The 14191-nt window shown below is 41.0% G+C and overlaps 1 protein-coding gene across 12 annotated transcripts in view; it reads left to right on the top strand.

Moving 5' to 3' along the window:
* Window positions 1-14191, top strand: part of trpm3 (transient receptor potential cation channel, subfamily M, member 3) — a 176396-nt gene that overhangs the window by 131645 nt on the left and 30560 nt on the right. For 9 of the 12 annotated variants that reach the window (XM_031305960.2, XM_031305958.2, XM_031305965.2 and 6 more), the window contains exons 10-14: window positions 3764-3864; window positions 5166-5300; window positions 6376-6426; window positions 10611-10751; window positions 13445-13474. In XM_031305960.2, coding sequence (XP_031161820.1) covers window positions 3764-3864; window positions 5166-5300; window positions 6376-6426; window positions 10611-10751; window positions 13445-13474 — 458 coding nt within the window. Of the gene's footprint in view, window positions 1-3763; window positions 3865-5165; window positions 5301-6375; window positions 6427-10403; window positions 10440-10610; window positions 10752-13444; window positions 13475-14191 lie in introns of all 12 variants that reach the window. The other 3 variants (XM_035996803.1, XM_035996810.1, XM_035996804.1) reach the window with 1 other exon arrangement.

Below are 14191 nucleotides of genomic sequence, written 5' to 3'. Positions count from 1 at the left end.
AACATGCAAATGATTAAAAATAAAAAAATATTACAATGTGAAATGGTATTTTGATATGATCTGCTCACGCGCTTTCACTTGACGCATGAGCAGATCAGTTTCTTCTCCTGAAAATCTCTCCTTCCTGCTTAACAAATCCTCCGTCATAATAGCAATGCGCCAAGGTACAAACGTGCCTGGCTTTTAAAGGGAATGGGAGCTGATACTCTGATTGGTTTATTGCATGTTACGCCCAAAACACACCTATGTATAATCAAGACACTAAGTACAAACCTTTTGAACCATGCGCCCGGCGCACTGACCCCTTTTTTTCGCCGTTAAACTAGCTAAAGTGGATTCATACACGTCCTAAACGCACCTGCGCCAGGCGCTTCACGCCGTGCGCTCAGATCGTTAAAATAGGGCCCTAAAACCTATTTTGTACCAGTCTGTAAATATGTTAATTCTGTTATAAGTTGTGCATTTTAACATGGGGGTGGCGATCGACTCCATTTTAGAGCCAGCCTCAGTTGCCCACTCGATGAACTGCAGTTGTTGGCACTTCTGCATTGGCTTAATTTTTCAGCAATGGAGGTTGCCGCTTGATTTGCACACATTCCCTCTTAAAGATACACCTATACATATGAACACATGAGGTACACACGTGCCCGTGTATATGATTATATATCACGCAGGATATTCTAAGAGGAACATTTCATTTCACAGAGACTAAACAAGTGAGTTTGGAGAGGGACAGGGTGACAGAGAACCATGTTTTACAAAATGTATGTGTAGCAGTTAAGATGCATGATTTCTTTGGTCCATGCAACACTCCCTGATCTTTGTCTTTGTCTCAAACTCTTGTCCTATTACTTTCCCCATGTACACATGTATGATATTTCACTCATACATGGACTCCATCTCTTGCTCTATCTTTCATTTCGGTTCACTTTTTTATCCCTTTTCTACTAATTTCATTTCACATTGTGATAGGAATGGCATGTAGATGAATGAGTGAAGGGAGAAAGAGAAGACAAAATAGAAAAAAGGAAAGGAAAAGCAGGAGATCATAGTGAAGGGATGAGAGGGAAACACTGAGAAAAGGGGCAAAAGCTCTGCGGCATGAGGGTCACTTTACATGCTAGTCTCATTCTGTGGCTGAGTGAATGAGACGTGTTAAGGCTTTTAGTGTAAAATGAAATCAGTCACATCCTGCCTGAGAGCTTTTTAAAACACTGGATTAGACTCCTTCGCTGAAGAACTAAGCTATTGCCTGAAGCTCAACACGGCACAGCACAGTCAGGAATACACGGTGAGGAGAGAACAGAGCAAGAGCAAGAAAAAAGCTATAAAAGGAACGAGTGTGCGAGCCTGCCTGTGAGAGAGCCAAGTAGGAAACAGGATTGAAACTGCAGCTAAAGACACATGGTGTAGCAGAGGGAGGTTTAGAGTAACTGATGGTCTGCTGTCTGAAGTAGTCAATATCTCGGAGATTGGGTCCATAAAGTCACTTGGCTGCAGTTCAGCCTTCCTGCAGGCAGACTGAGTGAAACCACAGGCCTTTGATGGCGCTGCCTTTTAATATACACATACAGTATCTCCACTAAAGCTCTTATTAGCAGGGCTCTGTCTGAACTCACACCATTAAGCTCCAGTAATGCTGTGCAGGCCTTTAAGTCGCACAGAGCGCGGTGTAAAGTGATGATACTTCTGCGCTTATTAAAAATTACACAGGCTTGTCTAAACACAAGGGATTATTAGTATTTTTTATATTGCAGTGGATTTCTCCAAAGGCTGAGATAAATTGCTGCCTTATCTTTCTCATTTTGGTGAACTCCTCCCAGTGTGCAGGTGAATTATTAATGTGAACAGCAGACTGCGGTTTTGTGTGCTATCTCAAGGGTCAACAGTGTTTTAAGAGTGCCACTAAACAAGTGAACAGCTACAATTACTTTTTTTGCAGCATATTCAACAGCAGGTTTGGTTTTATATTGTCTGTCCCTGATTCATTTTATGCTGCCTCTGAGTTTTTATCCATTTGATGAAGTTTTTGAGACATATTGGCTCAACTCCAACTAATGTGCCGTCACTGTTGTATACGCTCAGATGAGCATACACTCCATGATAATAATTTTCTTACATTTGTAGGATATTTAAACTAAACTAAAGATGTGTGAAAACATAATGACAAGTAACATGTCAAAGGAAAACACCAAACAAACATACCAGCCCTACATTGTGAGTATCTCGGCAGATTTCGATTTTTTCATTTGACAATCTGTCCATTACCAAACAGCAATGGTATGCAGCAAATCCATCCCAGTGATGAGTCGGGTGAACACTTTTATTTTATCCTTATTTGTCGGTGTGCCCTTGAATCCTGATTATTTTTTACTCACCTTTACATCATCCAATATTGCATTGAGCAAATCCGATCTGTCCAGAATGCCACTTTTTTGTATTCTACTCATTACGTCATGTTGATGTTACTGGAGGATCAGACCACAGTAAATGATGTTCACGGACACAGCAAATCAAAGGAACACAGTCGTATTCCACACTTTATGCAGGGATGAGGCGGAGCGTTAAATTAAGTGATACTTCAAAGACCGGGTTGTCATTCTCTGACAACAAGACATCTTCTTCTCTACAGAAACAGAATAGGGCAGGAACCGAGCAGACACATGGTAAAGTAAAGATCCACCAAGCCTGAAGTTAGACAAAGCCCCTGCAGCTCACAAAAGAAGCTAGCTCTCATAGGTTTTCAGCAACGGCTCCATAGCTCAACAAGTTTAGGTACGGGTCCCACTTCAGTGCAATACAAATCTGATGAAAACTAGCAAAAAGCTGCAAAGTCAATAAATAATCACAATTTTGACTTAAATTAATGCTACACAATTGGGGAAGCTGCAACCAAACCACCATTATATATAGCTTACATACAGGGATATATTTTAAAATAAAAGAAGTGGACTTTCAGAAGAGCCATAGTGACCATCTGCCTTTGGTCATAAATGGTCAGCAAATTTAACAGGTGAAGAACTACAAATGCTTGGGCGTAACAATCTCCTCTTCTTCAAAGCTCAGCAAAGACTTCTCTTTTTAAGACCGCTGAAAATACCCTGTTTTCAAGGAATCCATTGTATCTCTCTCTCTTGTGTCGAGCCCTCCCACCCTGAACACAAACTTTTTGCAGAATTACAGCCACTAGAGCCAGTCCCACAATGAGCTTTCCTTAGGATGTGCCATTTCTATGTCTGTAGCTTTAAATGCTATTGAGAAGGAGAGAGGGGGGGTAAGGTGGAGGGTGGGGGTGTGGCCTTGACCAACTGCCATGCTTTGCTTGTTTGCAAGCCATGATGTCTCTCTCTTTCTCATTGGCGGGCCAAATTCTCTGGGCGGGCAAAGCAGAGAAAGGGGAGGTAACCTTTCCCCTTATGACATCATAAAGGGAAGATTCCAGATCAGCCCATCTGAGCTTTCATTTTCTAAAAGGTGGAGCAGGATACCCAGGGCTTAGTTTACACCTATCACCATTTCTAGCCACTGGGGGGGCATAGCCAGGCTGGGGGAACTCACATTAATGTTAAAAAACCTCATAAAGTGAAGTTTTAATGCCATGGGACCTTAAAACAGAAATATTTTACATATCTGTTTATTTATGTTATCAGGTTTTTTGGCATTTATTGTTTATTTCCTTTATGTTTATGTGTATGTATGCACCATCCACCAAGGCAAATTCCTTGTATTTCTGATTTCTGATTCTGATTGAATCCTCTCTTAGGTGCCAACGCTTCAGCTCCTGACCAGCTGAGTTTGGCTCTGGCTTGGAACAGAGTGGACATCGCCCGCAGTCAAATCTTCATCTACGGACAGCAGTGGCCTGTAAGAAAGAACCATAAACCATCTAAACAAGAATATGCATACTGCAGCAGGGATGTTGTTTTTATTCACAGGTGCATTCTCGCTGCTGTTAACATTATAGGATACTGCACTGCCCAAAACAGTCTTTGGCATTGTAACTCAGTCTTGAATTGTACCGTACCTGACATTTGTTTACAGAAACGGTCCTCAACAGCTGATAATATTAATAATGTATGGTGCATACAAGATATGCAGTTCAGAATACTTTACATTCACACAAAATAACTTTAAAGTGATTACTAAGAGAAAGATGAAAACTTAAACGTCAGAGAAAAGGAAACTTTCAAAGACTATTTGGATGCCGAAGTCAGCTCAGGATCAGTCATGGGTGAACGGTTCAGCAACTCAACAACGGTTGCAAATAATAATCAAGGACTGCTGTGGTTATCTGTGAACATAATTGAGAAGTATGCATTTCCTTGCAGTTTTCATGTATAGTTTGAAGCTGTCACAAAAAAGCTTTTTATTTCAACTTTATTTTGGGTGTGTGGTCTATGGAAGAGAAAAGTATAACAGCTAAACATAAGAAGAAACATGAGTATTAAAGTGCTCATATTATGCTGTTTGGCCTTTTCCCTTTCCTTTATTGTGTTATATATCTTTTTGTGCACGTTATAGGTTTACAAAGTGAAAAAGCCCAAAGTCCACCCCAAAGGGACTTACCATCTCCAACAGAAAACACTGTTCACAAACTGCTCCAAACAGCTCTATTGTAGTCCAGCCTTTACTTCAGAGACAAACGTGGTCACTTTGTAACACACGTTATAATGCTCGCCTAGCTGCTAGCATGGCACGCCCTCATACTCTGCTTCTGACTGGCTAGTAGTCCTTACCTAGCTACTGCGCATGTGTGACTCCCAACAAAGATGGAATAGAAGTGAGATGTCTCACTCTGTAGCTAAAACAGAGAGCTCAACACACAGGGTGAAAAGAGGAGCTGCAGCAATGTGCATTGAAACTAAATATATATATATACTATATACTAAATATGGTGTTTTTTGAAAATGAAACCATGTAAACCTATTCTGGTACAACCTCGAAATACAATTATGAACCTGAAAATGAGCATGATATGAGCACTTTAACCAATTAAGTGTGGCTCCACTACATGTTTGAAATCCTATTATAATAATCCTGTTGTAGTTTTAGTAAATTATGATCTTTATTTATTACCTTGCGGTGCTCCTGCATAGTTGGTGGTATGTGGTGTGTGCTGTGTATGGTATCGTCAGTATTTGTATTCCCTATCCCGTGTGCCTTAGGTCGGTTCCCTGGAGCAGGCGATGCTGGATGCCTTAGTTCTGGACAGAGTGGACTTTGTCAAGCTGCTGATTGAAAATGGAGTCAGTGTGCACCGTTTCCTCACGCTTTCCAGACTAGAGGAGCTCTACAACACGGTAATACCAAATTACACATAAGTGGATTGTAAATATGAGTTGTGTTATCTTTTTTGGAACACACCAGGGAATAGCCTCCTTTGCGAATAGTTGTGATAGTGAGTTTCAAAGTTAAATGTAGATTGTAAGGTTTCTTGCGCAAGAGCTGGTAGTGAACAGTATTGCAGGGAGGTTAAAGGTAGGGGTGTTGAAATGAATCATTGCATCGATGCATCGCGATGCATACGTGGACGATTTTGCACCGATGCAGTGACAGACCAAAATCGATTATTGCCTACTGATGTTTGTTAATTTTCTGATCTGCTTCGATTCGAATCGTTGACAGGATAATCGCAATCGAATCGTGAGACCAGTAAAGAGTCACACCCCTAGTTAAAGGTAGGTTTATCGTCGCCATGATGTTCCCGGTGTGAGGTGCGCGAGCCAGAAAATGACGTCTGGCTCGTCCAGCGCGAAGGCTCCACAAATTGTCGCTGTGCGTGGTCGTGCTCCTCTGAATTTTTGTAGATTAGGTGCGCGCTGCGTGTTCCATTTCAACAAGGGCGGCTGGGACGACCGAGCAGGTTCAGCAGGTGCGCCTGTTCAAACATGATTCTTCATGTAGAGACCACAGGGACAGTTAAATGGTCTTAAATCCGTGGTAAGAGAGAGGCCACTACACTGGGAAAAGAAGAGGCATTTTGCTGGAGGGTGTGGAAAAACATGAGAGGTCGCTTTGTCAAAGCTAAAAAAAGACGCCTCATGGAAAGATGTTGCAACATGTTACAACATCGAGAGGCAGACAGTCATTTCGACTTGGAGAAAAGTGACAGTAACGTTAATAATTAGACCATGTATGTGTTTACTTCTGTTGCCAGGCTCTCCTTTACTTCCGCTCTCTACTTCTCTACTACTCCTTGCTTATTCACAGATTATTTTGTTTGTACGCCCCTGGCGTTTCGGAGAATACTGCAACAATCAGTTGCGTTGAGCATATATACATATCCATGCATGGTTGTAGCAGTTTTGCCCTCAGGAAATGTAGATGCTTTCAGTAATGGTATGTGTTGTTGTGCTTGTTTGTTTTTTTCAACAGAGACATGGTCCGTCCAACACGCTGTACCACCTCGTCAGAGATGTCAAAAAGGTATGATTATCACCGCCGTCCCTTTAGCTGTGTGGCTGTTCAGGCAAACCATCTGGGAATGTCGGCTTTAATGTGTATATCAAAGATGCCACATTTGACTACATCGTGTTTTAGTTGCCTTTTTTTGCATTGTGTGTTGTTACTCTATTTGCATCAATTAGTGTGTCTACATTTTGGTAGCCCTAGTTGCTGTTCCTGCAAATAGAGGCCGGCTTTTCTCTTTCAGCTGGAGTTGCAGGCTGCAGTGGCTGTGTAGAGCTATGCACGACTCTCATCCCGCTCATGACTGTTCAGCAATTTACTCTGTTCTTTCTCTAGGGCGCACACACACTGCCATGGTAAACAAGTACTACATGTATTAAACACTTCTTTACCCACAGAACTTGAGTTTGAGCAAACTGAGGCCGCAGTAAGGCTGAGAAGGAAGAACTCCGTAGACACTCCCAATTTATTCATTTCTGTTTATATTTCTATTATTAACAACATTAATACTGTCAGTGTGTGTTTGTTTTTTTAATATGCAGTATTATCGGATTTTTTGAAAAGGGAAATTGCACATTCCCTTACATAAAACAGACTTTACTTTGCATCAGAACTGTGTTATTACATGTTAAATCCTCTCTCTCAGTGTAGGATTTGGCCGCACATCTAGCCTAAAAACTTCCAACACTATACTTTTTTTTTTTTTTTGCTGTATATCTCCTTGATGATTACTGCAATAAAAAAACAGACACCTAGAATTGTACATTCAGCACATGTCTGCACACCAATTAGGAGTGATCCCACTGTTGAGAGATGATTGAGAGGTCAGCAGCACCACCATTAGCATTGCGAGGTGTTCATTAATTAAAGTGTTACTGATTACAGTAATGCCCCGTGCTCCTCTGGGAGTCGCTGAAGAGGCTCAATGTTGTAATTCCTCCTCCTTTACCTCCTCTCTGTCTTGAAACACAACACTGATCTGAAGTTGGCACAGAGAGAACATGCAGTTCATATCCCACTTAGGGCTAGGCAGTATAAATATAGATCAATATCGTGATATGAGACTAGATATCGTCTTAGATTTTGGATATCGTAATATGGCATTAGTGTTTTTGCTTTTCCTAGTTTTTACAGGCTGCATTACAGTAAAGTGATGTCATTTTCTGAACTTTCCAGACTGTTCTCGCAGTTCTATTATTTGCCTTTACCCACTTAGTCATTATATCCACATTACAAATCTCATTGTGTAAATATTTTGTAAAAGCACCAATTATCAACCCTACGATATCGTCGCAATATCATTATCAAGGTATTTGGGCAAAAATATCGTGGTATTTGATTTTCTCCGTATCGCCCAGCCCTAATCCCACGACACCTCAACACGCCACTTTGCACACATGCAAAACACACACCGTAGTGCATGGCATAACATCCCCATGTTTTTTGCAGAGCTGTGTGTAGTTGCCATAGTGTAGCTGAGTGTTTATGTGTCCTTGTTGTATCATAGTATGACGCCAATTAGATCTAACTGCCATGTCATCGCTGTTTTCTTTCTTTCTTTCTCATTCTTCTCTTGTTTGGTCATACTGTTGGCAGGTTTTTAGTTTGATTCAAAAGCAGATGTTGTGCTGACAACAGCTGTAAGGGCCAGTGAAGGTTGCTGTCAGGTTTAATCTCAGTTCAGTCCTTAGATTGTGTGAAAGCTGAGTCAGAAAACAGAGAATCGCTTTAGATTGGCTTGTGGACTACAGCTGCCAACGCAGAAATTGGTTTTCCTACAGAGTAAATGAACAATGCAGTTTTGTGGCCAAAGGTTGGTAGCAATACACCTTGTGTGTCTCAGATATCAGAGGGCGGTTGGGAGAAAATCCAAATGTAACGGTTGTTTTTACTTCTTAGTTTTTTTCTGCTAATTGAATGTAGAAATGGGCCAGAATGATTGGTGATATGTATTAAAGGCAGACCCAAAAGAATTCTGCATATATACTGTACAGTATATATGTGTGTGTAATTTGTTTTACAGTTTTCAGAGGAGATCCACAATGAAAATCTGCAGTCTTTCTGCTTGGGGTGGACATGTGTTAACATTTTGAATTTTTTTTAAATATTTGTTTAAAATCTGTGTCTGCAGAGTCCGTGTGGCCCTTATTATAGGTCATCAGCTCACTATCCAAATTGTAGGACATGAAACTTTATTCTTAATTCATCAGATACAAACAGTACAATGTAGTGAAATTGAATTACTGCATTTAACACATCCTAAGTATTAGGAGCAGTGGACAGCTATACAGCTATAGATACAGCATCTGGGGGAGCAACTTGGGGTTCAGGGTCTTGCTCAGGGACACTTTGACACATGCCCAGAGGAGCCTGGGATCGAACCGTCAATCTTTTTAAGATTATTTTTTGGGGCATTTTAGGCCTTTATTTATATAGGACAGCTGAAGACATGAAAAGGGAGAGAGAGGAGGGAATGACATGCAGCAAAGGGCCGCAGGGTGGAGTCAAACCTGCGGCCACTCCGTTGAGGAGTACACCTCTATATATGGCCGTCTGCTTTACCAGGTGAGCTACCCAGGCGCCCGAACCGACAAGCTTGTGGTTGAGGGGCGACCCCTCTACTTCCGAGCCACAAGCCAACCCAAGCCACCATGAGAACACTGACTTAATGGATATTGCAGTGTACATTAAAATATTGCAATTTTTAATCTGGCGAGCCTCCGCATATTTGGCATACATACATTTGGCAAAAATGACACCTAAACAAAATCAACGGGTTGTTCCAAGTGTTTTAAGTAGTTGCCGTTAATGGCATGGCTATGAGAGCATGGAGAAACTTTCAGGAGAGCAACTTCGCCATTAGTAAGTCAACCAGGACTCGTAGTTCACCAACTATGCTGCAGAATTAAAAACTGCAGCGCTCTAAGCTCTCAGAGTGTATTCACACGAGGTGTAAACAAACAGTTATTAGCTTGAGCTTCACCACCACAGGGAATTAGACCAGTGCTCGGCTGACCGCAGACTGCTGCTTTTGAACTATATATGTATCGGTAGGATAAGGAGGTGAAGCTTCGTGTGCTCACTTTGAACTTCGGACGTGTGGAAAGACAAACAGTATTTGTGGCTCTCTTTACTTCAAAGAGTATCAGATGGCCTGCAGGGGTTTGTCAGGATTTACCGCCAGTGAAAATAAATGTTTGGCTACAAGGCCAAGATAGAGACGGGTTAGGACAGAGAGGATTTCGAGGCTCTCCCATCGGAGTGGAGACAGAATTAATGAAGGTGTAAAGACATGTAAGGTAATTGGTGTATCTCAAAGGAACAGCGGGGGTCAGGTTACTGACCGCAGGATCTGGGGCTAATGTTGAGGGCACGAGGAAAAGCAGAGAGAGTTGACATATAAGGCTCACGTCAAAGAACTTAAAAAAAAAAAAAAAAAATGACTAGTTTCCAGCTTTATTAACTGTCTGTCGGTCTTTCCATGCTTTTGCCCGTATCTTCCAGGCTAATGAGACTTTACCACGTTCTTTTTCTTTTCCTCTATTCAAGACTGCATTGAACCTCACTGAGAAGATCTCATTATTCCTCTCAATGCAAATTACGACAAATCATTCAATTTCTTTGTAACTGTCCTCAGATTTTATAATTCTCTGTATGAATCACATTGCACCTGCGTTTCTCTTTTCATTTTCTGCTTCTCTGAAAGAGAACAAGTTACAGCTCGGGGCTTTAAAGATTCATGTACGAGAGAGCTGTCAAAAGTCAAACCACACCTGAATGTGTAATCGTGTTTTGCTTCAACCAATTACTAAATCGGTGGAATAGCTTCAGATTTCTAGAATCAAACCAAGACAAAAATTCAAATTTCAAAAACATAAACTGTCCGGTTGCGATAACAATTGATTTAAGTGGCCGGAAGAGAGATCTTGCCCGAGAGTTTCTGTGTATCTTATTTCCCCTGCTCTTGCTCACTGACATTGTGTGTTCTTTCCAAGCGAGAATATCCAGGGTTCAGTTGGATCTACTTCAAGGTGAATCAGATAATCACGTTCTCTTTCATAGCCAAAACAACACTTTGATATGGATTTTGTGAGCGTGTCTGTGTGATTTGTTTTGTACTCTTATTTCCTCTACTTGTTTACACTCCTTTATTAATCAGCTGGCGTGGGTTGTTTGCCTGTTAACACTGTCTGGTTTTGTAGGGAAACCTGCCCCCGGACTACCGCATCAGCCTCATCGATATTGGACTGGTCATTGAATACCTCATGGGCGGAGCGTATCGGTGTAACTACACCAGGAAGAGATTCAGAACGCTGTACCACAACCTCTTTGGACCCAAGAGGGTGAGTGAACGATTCTCATCCCACCCTTCAATGCATTTAAACACTAATGTCTGGGAATTTGTAACGTCATTAATCAAAGTATCCAGTAAAATGAGCCTCATGATCAAATAAGCCCTGATAATTAACATGGGCAAATGATGTTTTTATAATAAAATATTTATAATAATAAAAAAATAATCAGGGATTGTATACTCAAGGGGAGACTTCACCTTGCCGTTGAAAGTAGTAAAATTACCATATACACATTGGTTGTGACATAACTGAATGTTAAAAGTGTGATGCTTGATGTTTGGAGCAGGGATGACAGGAATGAGAAACTACCCACTGTAATGTGTGTTGCTTGTTATACTGCAAGTGGATTCTGATCATGTCTTTGCTTAGAAATAGGGCTGTCAAATTTAATATGATAACGAGTTAACGCAACAAGCACAAGTTCTTTTGATGCGCAAGTAACGCTCACACGTTCCTGTGATATCAGGAAGCAATGCAGCAGTAACGTTTTGGATGGTTAGCAGACACAAACCTTGAGCAGTAATGGATAAAGAAAAGAGAGACTTTTGAATAACAAGTTCAGTTCCAAAGCCCTTCCAGATGGTTCTCTCCACAACACTAAAGTTATTTGCATGTACTGTCGATGTGAATTGAGTTACCGCTGCAAGTCTCAAATACCACTTGCTGGCCAATCACACGGCTGATGCAGAGAACCCTCCTCCCCCTCGCCAAAGGCAGGCCATGCTGGATAGTTTGCAATGGAGATGTAAAAAGTACAAAGAAGTACAAGTGTAAAGTGGGACACTACATTGTCTTAGTATTACCACGTAACGTTACATTCAGGTCAATGTGCCCATTGGTTGTTGCTTAATAGGCTTCAGTTTGCCGTACTATGCTTTCAGCATATTTATTTAACATAAAGTACCTTTGAGGTTATTCTGGAGAAAATTCTAATCTAGACAGTATTTCTCAATAATAATAAACATTTGCACAAAGCAAGTATATTTATCCGCTCCCATGTTGATAAGAGCATTCAAAACCTGAAAAAATATCCCTTAAAGTACATTTAGAACAGATGAAAAAATGTGCGATTCATTTTCAATTAATCGTGATAAAATGTTTTAGTCAATTGACAGCCCTGCTTAGAAGATTAGGTTTTTATAAATGTCAGGAAACTGTTTGACTGAAATGGCAAGACATAGTGGCAAGAAATGGTTTCTCTAGGAACAAATTGAAATCAACTGACTACTATTTTGGTTAGCTTATCTTCAAGGTACTAATTTCTCACTAGGTTGGAATATTAATCTACAGCCTGACAGCCCACCACATCCATTAAAGAAAAGCACATTAAAGATATTATTGTCACTCCACACAAATCATACGATGAAGGTGCTGTTCATCAGCAGAGGTCAAACATAAGAGTTGAGATTCTCCCATTAGCTTGATGCAACACATCATCCATCATAATAATAATCATGTGCCATCATTACCCCAATAATATACACACTTCATTCCAACCACTACAGAAGCTCGTCTCACTGATCAGCACGCCTTCAACCAAAGTGGAGGAACTGATCATTGGAATCATGTGCTGTAGTGTTTGGTGGCTCTGTGTTTTACACCACACACACTGCACATTATATTGTCTACTGTATGTTCATGTTCTGTTGTTCTGATGTATAATTCTCTCATTCTGCCTCGAAACCTCACACACCGCCACAAGTGTGATAAAAACAGAAGTATACACAGCTGTGTCTGAAGCCCCATATGTCTGCTCAATGGTGCACCGTTGCGTTTGTATGTTTGAGTATGTGTGTGTTTGTGAATGTGTGTATGTGAGTCTTCACGTGCCTGCTTATCTTATTGTATGTCTGCTGCCAACAAAGCAGCTGGAAAGACGCAGATAAAGCAAAGAAACAGGACAGAGACTGAGGCCAAATGAGAGAGAGAGAGAGAGAGAGAGAGAGAGAGAGAGAGAGAGAGAGAGAGAGAAAGAGAGAGCGAGAGAGAGAGAGAGAGAAAGAGAGAGAGAGAGAGAGAGAGAGTCACAATTTACTGTGATTTTCTGTTGAACGTTGTTGAACGTGCGATCACATAGTCACGCGCGCACACACACACACACACACACACACACACACACACACACACACACACACACACACACACTGTCCAACATTTTCTTATGGCAGAATAAAGCTGAAACGTTGAAAGAAAATGTGATTTTGATGACACACACACACACACACACACACACACACACGCACACGTTAACTAAAAACAAAGTCTTGAAATATATGCAGATATCAGAATCCCCACAAGAGACCTGGGCTATTTTTACCAACTCAGATGATGGCTCATGAATGCATAATTCATACATGCCCTGCTTTACTACAGATACACAGTACTGTACCAAATGCACAAACACACTCTGCTTTGACACATGCAAACACAAAACCGTAAAGGATTGTTGCTGTGTGTATATAGTATACTGTCAATCACAAAAGCACAAAATTGTTGTTGCCATTTTAAAGAACAAACTGAAAAACTGAAAGTGCGTGACCATATTAAAGAATATTTCTGCTCTCATGTGATCGAGCCTGTCTGTCAGTCTGTGCTGTGTTGTTCTTATAGAGTAAATGACTCTATAAAATACATTCGACAAGGTCTTGTTCTGCTTGTTTATGTTTCTGTTGCTTTTCTAGCCCAAAGCCCTGAAACTGCTGGGGATGGAGGTGAGTGTCGATCTCATCACAATTGTTATCATGTCATTCCTTCACTGTTCCTCTCCCTCCTTTAAAAAAAGCACTCTTTTCTAGGGTTGGGTATCGTTTGTTTTTTTTCCGATACCGGTGCTAAAGCGGTACTTTTAAAACGGTGCCTGAACCGAAGTTAAAAAATTTTTTTTACAATTGTAAAAATTTTTATTATTATTATTATTTTATTTTACAATAACTTTGAATGCACCGCGAGGCTGTAGGTTACCAGTTTCAGTGAACGAACCTGCTGCTGCAGAGCAGACTGTTGCGTCCCGGTGTTGAAATACAGTCACACTTTACACTGTTTAACATTAGCTGTCAGCATTTTAACCGTGTTTAATCCAGCTGCTAGCTAAAGGTAGGCTAACGTTACCTGCTGTTGAGTGTAGTGTAAAGTCAGGCACCGAAATAAGGCACCGAAATTTTCGTTCTTATTCGGTCTCGTTACTACCGTTTAGGTCGGAACCGGTGCCCTATTGGCACCGCGTTTCGGTACCCAACCCTACTCTTTTCCCTCATAACATGTTGAGTGTATAGTCAGTCTGACTATTTTTCAGCAAATAGTCGTTAAGTGTGTGCTGTGTGCCTTGCAGTCTTTCAAAGACCTTGAGGCATGTTCAATTTATTTTTCTGGCAATCTGTATACACGTTTGAGCCAGTTAAAGGCTCATTGACAGGTAACATTATTAATAC

The sequence above is a fragment of the Sander lucioperca genome, chromosome 2, assembly GCF_008315115.2.
Source record: "Sander lucioperca isolate FBNREF2018 chromosome 2, SLUC_FBN_1.2, whole genome shotgun sequence".
Taxonomy (NCBI): domain Eukaryota; kingdom Metazoa; phylum Chordata; class Actinopteri; order Perciformes; family Percidae; genus Sander; species Sander lucioperca.
The sequence above is the reverse complement of the archived record's forward strand: the minus strand, read 5'-3'. Positions and strand labels throughout refer to the sequence as shown.